Source organism: Camarhynchus parvulus, chromosome 13 (genome assembly GCF_901933205.1).
Source record: "Camarhynchus parvulus chromosome 13, STF_HiC, whole genome shotgun sequence".
NCBI lineage: Eukaryota > Metazoa > Chordata > Aves > Passeriformes > Thraupidae > Camarhynchus > Camarhynchus parvulus.
The window spans coordinates 6,312,997-6,324,324 of NC_044583.1; the positions used below are offsets into that span (position 1 = coordinate 6,312,997).

Genomic DNA, 11,328 nt, shown 5'->3' on the forward strand with positions numbered 1-11,328 from the left:
AATAAATATCTGGATGAAACCCAGTGTCATGTGCTCTGGGATGACCCTGCTCAAGCAAGGAGGTGGGACCAGCTGATCCCACCCATGGTCCCTTTGAACTGACCCATTCTGTGATTCACTGATGAAGAACAGATATTTAAGATATTTAGCATTTTCTCATGTGGTTCATCCCATGCAGCCTCAACCTCTTATAAAAATAAAACTGGGAGGAAAAAAATCTGCATTGTCTTACTTCCTGCCTGAAAATTTTTTCTCCAGGTACTGTTCAGGTGCAAGTCACATTTATAGGCTTCCTACTAATATGTTTCATAACACACATTACAGGAAAAAAGCTACTTAAGCACATTTCAATGTTTAATTTAAAGGTACATATCTTGAGACAGGACCATTAGAATTGCACACTGCATCCTCTCCCAGTAGGCTGACCACACCTTTGAATCACTTTGCACAGGTCAGCACGATGCCCAGGCAGCACTGACAGGTGTGAGAGCCAGTTACATGTTTTGCAGTGCAATCACTCCCATGAGCTCATGAGAGGATTTGATTTGTCCAGTAGAGAGCTTTGGTATGGAGTCTTCTGTGAAAGCTTCAACTAGTTTGAGATATGCAAAGAATGGTTTCCACCTCAGCTGGTATCATTACAAGGAAGGGTTGGCTGGCCAACACCTCATCCCACACTCTGATCTTTCCTTCTCCACTCCAGCAGTCCATATAACAATCAGGTTTAACAGCCTGTTGCCAACAGCCTCTGTCCCACAGTGATGCAGAATTCAAGAGGACATTAGCAACTCTCCCAGAATCTCTTTTCATCTAACATACAATAATACATTCTTATTATTCACTTCCTTGCTAGCACTAGAAGCATGAATGCCTCAAATATTGACCTGGTCTTCAGAATAAACAGTTGTGTTTTACAAAGCTTACCATTAAAGAGATCAGAGTTGAAGCAATCTTCAGTGTTTCTCATCTGGATTACTCCTACACAGAGGCCATGGAAGGAACTAGCCCTGCTCCTACTGTACCTGTAACAATGTGCCTGTTCAGTATCAGCGTTTACCGCTAGTACAGCAAAACTCTAGAAAACTAATGTCAGATTTAGGGCATGAAAGGGTTACATGTGACCCAGTTCTTTGCCTTAGTCCTTCATTAGGTATCACCAAGTTTTTACACTCAATGAGTGTGGCATCAGCAAACTACAGCTCTTACAAAATCCTGCAGTTACTGATGCTGTGCTAGTGACTGTCTTTCCTAAAGGAACACAGTAAAGTTCCTCTGTTCTCCTGCTCTACCTACTTGACACATTCAGTGGGTATCACAGGCTGCTGTTTAATGTGTCTGTGGTAGGAGGCCAGTGCCCATCCTGGCAGGAACATGTGGACACAAAGTACTGCCCAAACAGCACACCAGGTGAGCTGGCAGGCATTTGCTGTTGTCATCAAGACTGAGTTGGATTAGTTTTTCTTTTCTTAACACACTGCAGCACTGCACTACTGCACATCAGATTTTCCTAGTATTGCATAATCCTCAGAAAGTGAACCAGGTTTTAAAAATTAATACCTAATTCAGCACCTGCAGTTACTGTAAACTGAGGTTAGATTACACAAACTGCTCTACAAGCTCTAAGGTGTTAAAATTCCTTGTATTGGGATTGTGTTATTCCACTGACTAGTGAACAGTCTACCAAGTAAGAATGAAAACTGACCACGTACTGAATTCACCATAAAAAGAACTGATATTTGCTGGAAGGATCTTTAGTCTGAAATGTTACATGTTCTTTCCATGAGTTGAGCTCTTCATTATTAAGATCACGGTTCAGACTGTTTCTCAAATATCTGTGTGCCTGTTGACAAGGTCACAAGATGGTCTTCCCATTTTATTGCACTCCTGTAAAAAAACCCAAACAAACCAGTCAACTGAAGTGCTTTCTACAAGAGTCAAACAAAGCATGAGATCTTAAAATAGCTAGGCAATAGCAAGACAGCTGTTATAGAAAAATGTGTAGCCTCTGGAAGTAAAGTCTAGGTAAGGAAGTTTACCATTTTTCGAGTAAAACAACACTAGCAGGAATAACTGAATTACAGATTTTAGCCTTCACTAAGCAGTTATACAAGTAAAACTGTATAAAACTGTCTGTTTTAAGTGACTTAAGTGAACAATTACAAGAAACTCATTCTAACAGGCTGGTTTTCTTTTTGGGTAAGAGCAAGGCAAAGGGGTTTTTTTCCCCTTTTCCAAGCTTTACTTCACATTGTAGTGTGAATGTGGTCCCAATGTCTGTAGAACATGTCTCTACTACCACAACACACATCAGTTCTTTCTCCAGTGTTCATACATTATTAATTAGGTTGTCACTTCCTTAGGTACAGCATGGTTTAAGCATGAACATGAGAACAGGCCAACTACACTTCTGTTCCATGATTCCAGGATGTAACCTGTAAGGACCCTGGAGGTAGTTACCAGCTAATTTTACTTCTACATTATCAGAAGTTGATTTTACATGGACTTACCTATTAGGAGGTGGTCTCTGGAATGGTAGGAAGGTGTGTTATTCTGTAGTAGCTGTGTTTAAGCTGCCGAGCTGTACGTCCAGACACAATCCATTTTAATTTCTGCACATTTGGTTTGGAACACTTGCTTGAGGAATATTCCATAAGGCACTTCAACACCAGCTCCTTCCAGAAGGTCAGTTCTCTGTTGCTTATCTACATAACATGACAGAATGTCCTATGTTAACAACTAGCTAAATCTTTACTTGGTACATGAACTTTCAGCTTCTTCAACAAGATAGGTAGCCAAATATTCCAGGCCAAATGAAAAAAAAAAACCAACAAAACATCACAAGAAAGCCACAAAAGAAACCAATATGCCAATGCACCTGTTCCTTCCCCACTGTGTAGACCTTCCCATGCATTTTCCTTCCACCCTCCCCTGAAATTTTATCTGCACATACCTTGGAATGTAACTGTAGAAATTCCAATGGCTCTGTCAACTCCAGCAGTTTTTGTTCTTCTATCTCTAGTGCCAAAACAGACAGTGCCAAGACAGAAGGCTGGAGAGAGAAAAGATGTTTTTAGACACTGCTTTGCTAAGTTTCCAGCAGTTTAATTTTCTCTGAACTTTCAAGATGTTTACCTTAGCTTTAGAAAACATGATTCTGCAGTGACAGGCCTTAAGCTGGGTCTCAAGTCTCTCAAAATTAAGGTATTTTCTCCTGTAATAAGAACAGATGAGTGAATCTAGAGGAATGCAAGCTTGATCAAGGCAACATCACTCTGGGAACTCAGAGAAGCAGCAAGGATGTTCATTATCTAAACAAAGGCCTCATTTGTCCCAGAACTTCTGGGGTTACATTCAAACAGGTGTTCAGTTTTGGCAGTCCCAATGCCAAAAATAAATCTTGTGTGACACAGGGAAGAGCTGCATTACCAAAGCAGGCTTAACAAGGAATTTCAGTGCTTACTAGCAAAAGGAATCTTTTTAAACCAGATTTTGCAATCTTTACAATGAGGTAATACTTCACTGCAGCATAAGCAGAGATTTATTATACCATCATTATTGAGCAAGTTTGGTTTTCAGCTCAGAGAGCAGTACTCCATTTATGCAAACAATATTTACAACTACAATAATATTAAACCACAGATGCTCACATTTATGACAACTACGAGTAGGGAGAAAAGTTTGTAGAATTTTTAAAGTATAGAAATTACTCAAGCAATTTCCCTGGTTATTGTTCCACATTTTTTGGTCTTAGGCAGTTACAGCAAAATCAGGATTAGTTATTGTACCTTTCACAGCTTAAATTCTCATGAATGAATGAATGATAGAGCTGTAGAAATTGGAAGGCAGTTATAGCTTTGACTTTCCAACACAATTTCTCCAGTATGATTTTCTCCATTCTCATCAAATCAGAAACAGTGAACCTATACTGGCTTATTCGGATTAAGTCAGTGGCCAAGGGCACATTCCTCTCTTCTTCTGACGCCTTCACAGCCAAGTAGAAGCAGCTGAGTCCAACACAGCCCAAGTGTTTAGGCTGTACCTAAAGAAAAGTGAATTGTTATTTTCAAAGAAGAAAGCCTCTGATCAGCTATTACAACAGGCAAATATCAAACTGTAGGCACCAATCTATTTCATCAAAAATTATGGAGGATGAGGGGTCGTTTTGTTCTTTGGAGATTGAAAACTAAGTCTTTTACTGTACATTATTATCTTAATTTAAGCAAACAAGGAAACAGTTATGCACTGTAAATTGCATCTCATTCTTCTAAAAAGCAAAGACTGCAGAGCAATTTTGATTGAGGTAGAATTGACTTGTTAATAAAGTTCTAAAATAGCCTAATAGGAAGGTTTTAGGACATACAGTGTTCTACATGTTGAGTGATAGTAATATATTGGGGGATTACAACTTTATTTTAACTATATATACAAATATATACGTACATGTATATACAAATGGTCTTATTTTATTCCCTAGACAATGCAGTCCTGATTTTTACTGCTTATTCTGTATTCACAAGTCTTTGAAATCATAATTTTCCCATCCATTCCATCTAGCTTTCTCATTTTTGTTTGAACACACAAGCAAAACAAGCTTTTGTTCTTGTCCAGATTGTACAATGGTAATCCTGTCTTGTTAAGACAATTCAAAACAACTCAGGTCAGCATCTCAACTCTGCACGGGAGAATGCAGTGCTAACTGATGTCTGACCAGATTTTAAGTGTTCAACAGCATCTTCATACACACAGGGTAAATTGATAGGTTGAAAAGGCAGTTAAATAAGAAGTAACTTAACTTTTTTGTATCTATGCAGCAGGGCAGGCAGTCTGTCTTGGTCTAAGCCATTAACACATCCTGTTTCCCAGCCCATGGACATCCTTTAGTTTTTCCTTTTCCAGAGGAAACCTTTCTTAACAACTCCAAAATCTGACCGGCGAACAGAATTTTTTAGCTCCGCACAATTATGAATCTCTGGAAGGAGCTTAACCTTTATCTAAACCCAAGACATTCCAGTTTCGAATAGCAATTAGGCTGAGAGCTTATCCTTTAAAAAGCCTTACCTTCATTTTCGACAAGAATCTATCTAAGAAATTCACAGCTAGAGAGAACGTCTCGGTGTGGAAGCCAAAGAACTGAGTCAAGCTGAGGAGATCCTTCACCTCGAAGTCTCGCAGCCGTGCGGTCATTCGCAGCCCATTGTCGTGGGCAGCCTCGAGCAGCCGGAGCCCGGCGGCGCGGGGCTGGGCCCGCAGCTCCTGCTCCAGCATCGCGGGCAGCTCCAGCACCGGGTCCCGAGCGCCGCCGCTCGCCGGGGTATCGATCATCTGCCCAGAGAAACAGCGCCGGCCAGTCAAACAGCTGGAACGCGGCAAACTCACCAAACCCTCACAAACTCTGCGGCCGATAAGCGGCAGCCCGGGCACACACTCGGAGCGCCCCGGGGCACCCGCAGCCCAGGGGTGTGAGGGGCACGGCGGGGCCGCGCCGGCCGCGCCTCCCGGGACATGCCCGGGCCTGCCCCTCGCTGCCGCGGGGCTCTGCAGGCGGACGGGCGACCTGCGCGCTCCGCCGGGGGATGGAAGGACAGAGGGACAGAGGGACAGAGGGACAACGCCCACCGCACGGGAGGGGACGGGACGGACACGACACAGGGACACCAAACGCGCAGCGGGCGGGACGGGAGCCGGCCGCGCGCCCTTACCTTGTCTGTGCGGCCCCGCTCCCTGCCCGGGAGGGGAGAGGCCGGGCGCGCCGGAGTGTCCGGAGCGGGGCCCGGGTGTCCGCAGCGGGGCCGGGCGGTCGGGCCGGGCTCCGTCCGGCGCCGCGGCACCGGCGCGCACCCCGAGCCCGCGAGCCGCCGCCGCCCCGCCCGCGCAGTGGCGCCCTCTGGCGGCCCCGCCGCGCCAAGCCCCGCCCTCGCCAACCGGCCCCGCCCCCTCCCGCCCTGAGGGTGTCGGGCGCCCGCGCTTCCACCTCACGTCGGCCGGGAGGGACTGGCCCGGTGTGTCCCGGCCATTGAGGGATCGGCCTGGCATGGCCGTTGAGGGACCGGACTGGACCGGCCCGGCCCAGCCCGGCCCGACCGCTCTGATAGTCCTGCTCGTTGGGGCACTTGGAGCTCCCCGAGCGCGCACCCAGCCCTAGTATTAACTTAAAACTCTTAGGTTTTAACTTTTGTATTTTTCAGGTTCTGTGCTGCTTTAGTGTGTAGTTCTGAGCTTCATTTTAAGTGTTGGTAAGCTTTCTTCACAGAGTAGGGCGACAAAACAATTCCTTCTCTAGCTTGGGACTAAGGGCGGCCACCCAGATTTCGGGCCCAAGAGCATGGACAACAACGTGGCCAAACAGCGTGGACTGACGAGAAAAAAACCAAGGATGACGGGACTTCATAACCTAAAGCTGTAATGGGACAATTAACTCCAATTAACTCCAAATGGACCAGAACTTATAAAAGTGAGAGACCTTGTGGCTGGTTGTCCATTTTTTTGTGACTATATTGGGTTCATCTTGGGTGTAGCCCTGGCCGGGCTCTAGCACTGCCCAAGGTGGGTCCATTGAGGCCTACTAAAAAATCCCTACTTTATTCTTTAAGTCTGTGTAGCCTCTGTTGTAGGCCAGCCTTGATAAGGCATCAGTACAAAAGGATAAATGGCTTCTAAGCCCTGGGATGGCTCCTGGCTGGGTTTCCAGCCCAAGGCAGATGCTGTCCCCCAGGGCTGAAGGCTGGAGGGGTTCCGTGCTTTACTGCTCCCACCTCCAGCATGACTGAGACCTCTCCAGTACAAGGCATTAAAGAGTTCATGTCTTTAACACTTTCCAGCCCCTCTGACAATATATGCATCAAAAGTGATATTCATACTACTTTCTCCTATTGTATTTACTGTGGGTTTATTGTGGGCTTTTTTAATTCTTCCTATCACCTGTGAAAATTAATTAAAATTTGTTTTATTGGAAAAACCTTTCTACTTCAGAATAACTTCCAGCAGGCAGGACTCGAAGGAAATATAGTTAGAGATGCAGAAGTTTTTAAGAAAAATGTGTTTTTCATAGCAAGATCTTGGATTTCTGGAAGACTCACTGGAAGTCAGAATGAAGAAGTCCTTGGGTGTGAAGGTGAAATGACCAAATACCATACCTGTCCAAAATACAATAAATCTAAGTTTCTACTTGCTGTCCATTTCCTTTCCTTCCTCTGACCTTTGCAAACCACTGAGATACACTGAGAGAATGCATCTAAAAGGCACTGGTTTGACCTTCATCATAATGCCCTTGATTTGCATGTCTATTGGACAAGAAAAAGTAATTTGTTAAAAAAATGAGAGTGGAAGCATCAATCCCAGGTCTCATGCCGCAGCCCATCTGAGAGAAAATGAATTGTCTTTTGGTGCTACGAAGTCTAAACTGTAAATCAATCTGTTGCTATTGGATGACATTCCCATATAATTGCCCATGAATGCAAGCTCAAGTACTTCAAGTATTCACAGATGCAGCACATCAGAAATAAAGATTATAGCAAATCAGATGTCATGAATATGGATATTTATGTTGCCAGTAAATAGTCTGAGTTATCTAAATTAAAATTCAAAATTATATATTGCAAAGGAAGTGTTCTTCTTTTTTTTTTTAAGAGTTGGAAAACATTTGCAGTATTCTTCCTGTCATTACTATGCACATAATAATCATGTGAAGCAAATGATACTTCTTTTCATACTGCTTGTTTTAAATAGCTTTTATTTCTCAAACTGCTCTTAAAAATAGACTAAGGGAGTGCTGTAAAAAGCAGTGGGCCATTGATCTGGTTTGAAGCCACTGACAGCAGGCAAAATCACTGCCCTGTTTATTGTTCTTTCAGAAGGATTCTGGACTGAGGTGGTGGCATGGAGAAGCAGTTCATGTTGATTAAATATAACATATAAATTATGATTTTCAAATGTTCTTTGGGATTAGATATTTGGCAAACAGAAGTCCAAAACACCTTCATGGGGCTACTGCAGCCACTTGGACAGCAGCTTGAGAAGTGTCTTGCTGTGAGTTGCCAGACTTCACACTGGAGTGGCTGCAGCGAGTGCTCATACTCTGCTCTGCAGGCTGCTGTGTGTGGATGGAAGGTGCTTCAAGAGAGGGCAGAGATGAGATGGAGGATTCAGACTGGATAGCAAAGATGCTCCATCTTCTCTCCTAGATGTCTGTTCTGCCTCTTCCATGGTTGTCATGCCTGAGACAAGGACACACACATTTCTTCTGCATTGGTCTGGTAGCTGAGGGCACCCACTGCTCCCAGTGGCTGTTCCAAGCTGAGGAGTGCTGGCAGTGCTGCAGAGCTGGGTGGTGAGCCTGCCACAGAAGCAGAGTGGATACTTGCAGGAGTTGTATCTTCACCTCTTTTCTATTTAACCTGTTTCAGATGTCTTTCAGAAACATATGTCTGTTTGATCCTCACTGCCGCAGTCAGTACCTGCTGGGTGTAAATAGGTTCACTGGGCCCACCTGAGATTTCCGCCTGTTATGGATGAGTAATGACATGGTTGGCTCTCACAATTGAGAGGTGAAGATTATATGTATGCTAAGAGAAGTTTTGTAAATGTATATTTATGTTACTGTAATATGTCCTCCCCCTTGCATTGTTATCTGGGGGGCCTTGGTAGTTGGGCCATTTGGGGAGGGTTGGCTTGTTCCTGTAGTAACACCTGACCTCCATTCAAGGTGTAAGAAAGTGATCTCCACCACTGGACAGCACGGAAGAAGTCGGCTGACAAGACTTTAGGAGAGACTAGAGGTATAAAAGGCAGAGCATCTGCTTTGAAGACAAGCACATGGCTGAGAGTCACAGGGGTTCCCAGTGCTGTTATTTTTCCGTATTTAGTCTTTTGTTGTATTTTTTTGTTAAGATTTAATAAACCTTTGAAATTTTAAAAGTGAGCAGTCATTTCTCACACACCCATACTCTCACACACCCATACGCCCGAGGATCCAGGAGCCTCAGTAAATTCAGGGTCCAGGAAGGACTGTGGCTGACGTGCTCTCCTGCTTGGCCAGACATGCCCCCATGTTGACATGGTGTTTCTGTTGACACCATTCAGGAAAATCCTTTGCTGCTTCACACTCCTTTCCCCCAGCCCTTGTTAAAAGCATCAGCAAGCATTATGAATATGACTGGTGTGTAGTTAGCTGTCCTGGAAGAAGAAGAGAGTGTGGATGGGGTATGGAATCATGGATCGACAGTGTAAACTTAAAAACTAGCAGCAGTCCTGTGCTCTTCATGGTTACATCTTCTCCCCTGAAAATTTTCAGCCAGGTATTTTCTCCCACTTTGAGGAGATTCAGGAGTGCTTTTTTGGGAAGAATCATGTCAGCTGGATTTGGAACAAAGGGTAATTTGTTGAACAGACAGGGAAAGCTGAGACTGGGCACTTGTGATGATTAATAGGCCTGCAAAAGTGTGTGTGTTTTTGTTAATCACCCTGGGAGGAGCAGCCTGGGGAAAGTGTCAGTTCCCTTCAGAGAGAACTGTTAGAAATACTTGAGTCATTACAAGACAGTACAAAGTCCTGCTTCATGTTTCAATATTTTAATTTTTTTTGCTTATGGACTAAATGTTTCCAATGGTTGTGTGGGTGCTGCACATTTGCTTTAGGCTTAGTGATAATGGGCTCATTGTTCCTGACTACTCTGGAATAACAGTTGGTGAGCCCTCTAAGCTGAGACTTGGCATGATGGAAATACATGGTTTGTCTTTTTTTGTTAAGAAAAAAAAAAATAGGAAGTCAATCACTTGCACTTGGAAGCTTTTATATCTTTTTTAGAAAGTCAACTTTTCGATAAATCCCGAAGGAATGCACTTTGAAACACTAATTGAGGACTCTGGAGTTCTGAATGGTTGAAAACAGTTTGCTAAAAGCAGTACTGGGAGTCTTTGGCACTGTGCTTGGCTGAAGGGCCCAAAGAGATGGCATGAACAAGTAATTTTTGTTTGATGGATCACATAGGAGATGGAGATAAGCAAAAATACACAGAAAAGATTGTTGGGGAAAAAAAAAGTAACTTGAATACATTATTCCTGCCACAATCTCCAGAAGCAGGATGACACCTGGTCATGGGAATTTGCCTCGGCTGGGTTTGTGTCTTTTTAAAGAATAAATATTTTGTCCTGTTATCTGTGTTTTATTTTCAAGAAGAGATTCTGCTGATTCCTAATGTAATTTACCAAATGAGTTAAGTAGTTCAGGTAGTAATTTAAACAACCAAGAGTTAAATATCTTTTTCTAAACCATAGGTTTACAGTACAGCAGTCTCCACTCAGGATCCATGTTGTGCCAACCCTGTGCTTAGAGCTCATCTCAGAATATGGAGTATCAGGATATTTCAGTTCATGTGCAGAACTACATTCTTCTTTTCAAAATCTGTTTCAGAAGAAAAATGGACTGGTGTTCAGGAAGGCAGAGCTGTGATTAAAGGACAGGCTGCTTCCCTGATGGCCCCTTTTGGTTTTAGTGGAAATCTTCAGATAACCTAATGAAGTGAATTTTGTTCTTGCAGGAGGAAACCATAGCAACCTGCCACTTTAGAATGCAGGGTATATAATCTATCTGTCCTTCAGATAGTATTTTGCAGTCCAGAAATAGTCATAGTCTCCTAATGTGTGAATGTAACATGTCAGACAAATGTAGCTGGAGTGACAGTGTTGTCTCTGAGGGAAACATGAGCCCTGTTGTGCTGCTTGTCTGGTGCTGCACATTTGAAAAGCAGGTCCCAGAGGAGGGTGAAGAAAGTCTATTTTTTATTTTTTAATATATGGGTGAGAGAGGTGCTATGAAATTTGGTAATTGAAAGAGATGCTGCAGTCCCCTCAGTGCTGCTCTCACCTTGCCCCTGACCTGTATGCGCCTCCACTATTTTTATAGTTTTCTTAAATTATGGCATATAGAGTTCTAAGTTTTTTAGTCAGTGGTCTCTGAGACCACTTTGTGGAGGCTCAAACAGTGCTGGAAGCACTCAGTAATCCTGTAGTGGGACTAAGTGCCCTGCAACCGGCTCACAGCTGGCCAAAGCTGTCTGCTGAAAACATTCCTTCTTGCTTAAATAAAGAAATGCTTGTGAGCAGCCTCACTGACTTCTGCTTGTGTCACCCTCCCACTACAAGATCTGAAACAGCTGAGACAACAGTGCAGAAACCAGCACTGATTACTGAACAGTTAAAATTCAGCTTGTGAGCCTCAGAATTTGCTGCCAGTTTTAGGGACTGGGCTACCAATCTGAGAAGGGATGACTTAGCTTTTTTTTTTTTTGTGGAAAGGGCCAAATGAGTAGTGCATTGAAGGAATAAATAAGCA

The 11,328-nt window shown here is 43.6% G+C and overlaps 1 protein-coding gene across 1 annotated transcript; it reads right to left on the minus strand.

Moving 5' to 3' along the window:
* Positions 1-336: 336 nt before the first annotated feature.
* On the minus strand, positions 337-5,780 carry CCNG1 (cyclin G1). Its single transcript, XM_030957665.1, has 7 exons — positions 5,700-5,780; positions 5,059-5,322; positions 3,786-4,039; positions 3,133-3,211; positions 2,951-3,049; positions 2,508-2,702; positions 337-1,884 (listed from the first exon to the last, which is right to left on the minus strand). The coding sequence occupies exons 2-6, from the start codon at positions 5,320-5,322 to the stop codon at positions 2,511-2,513; spliced, it is 888 nt and encodes a 295-aa protein (XP_030813525.1). The 5' UTR covers positions 5,700-5,780; the 3' UTR covers positions 337-1,884; positions 2,508-2,510.
* Between the last annotated feature and the right edge of the window lie 5,548 nt (positions 5,781-11,328).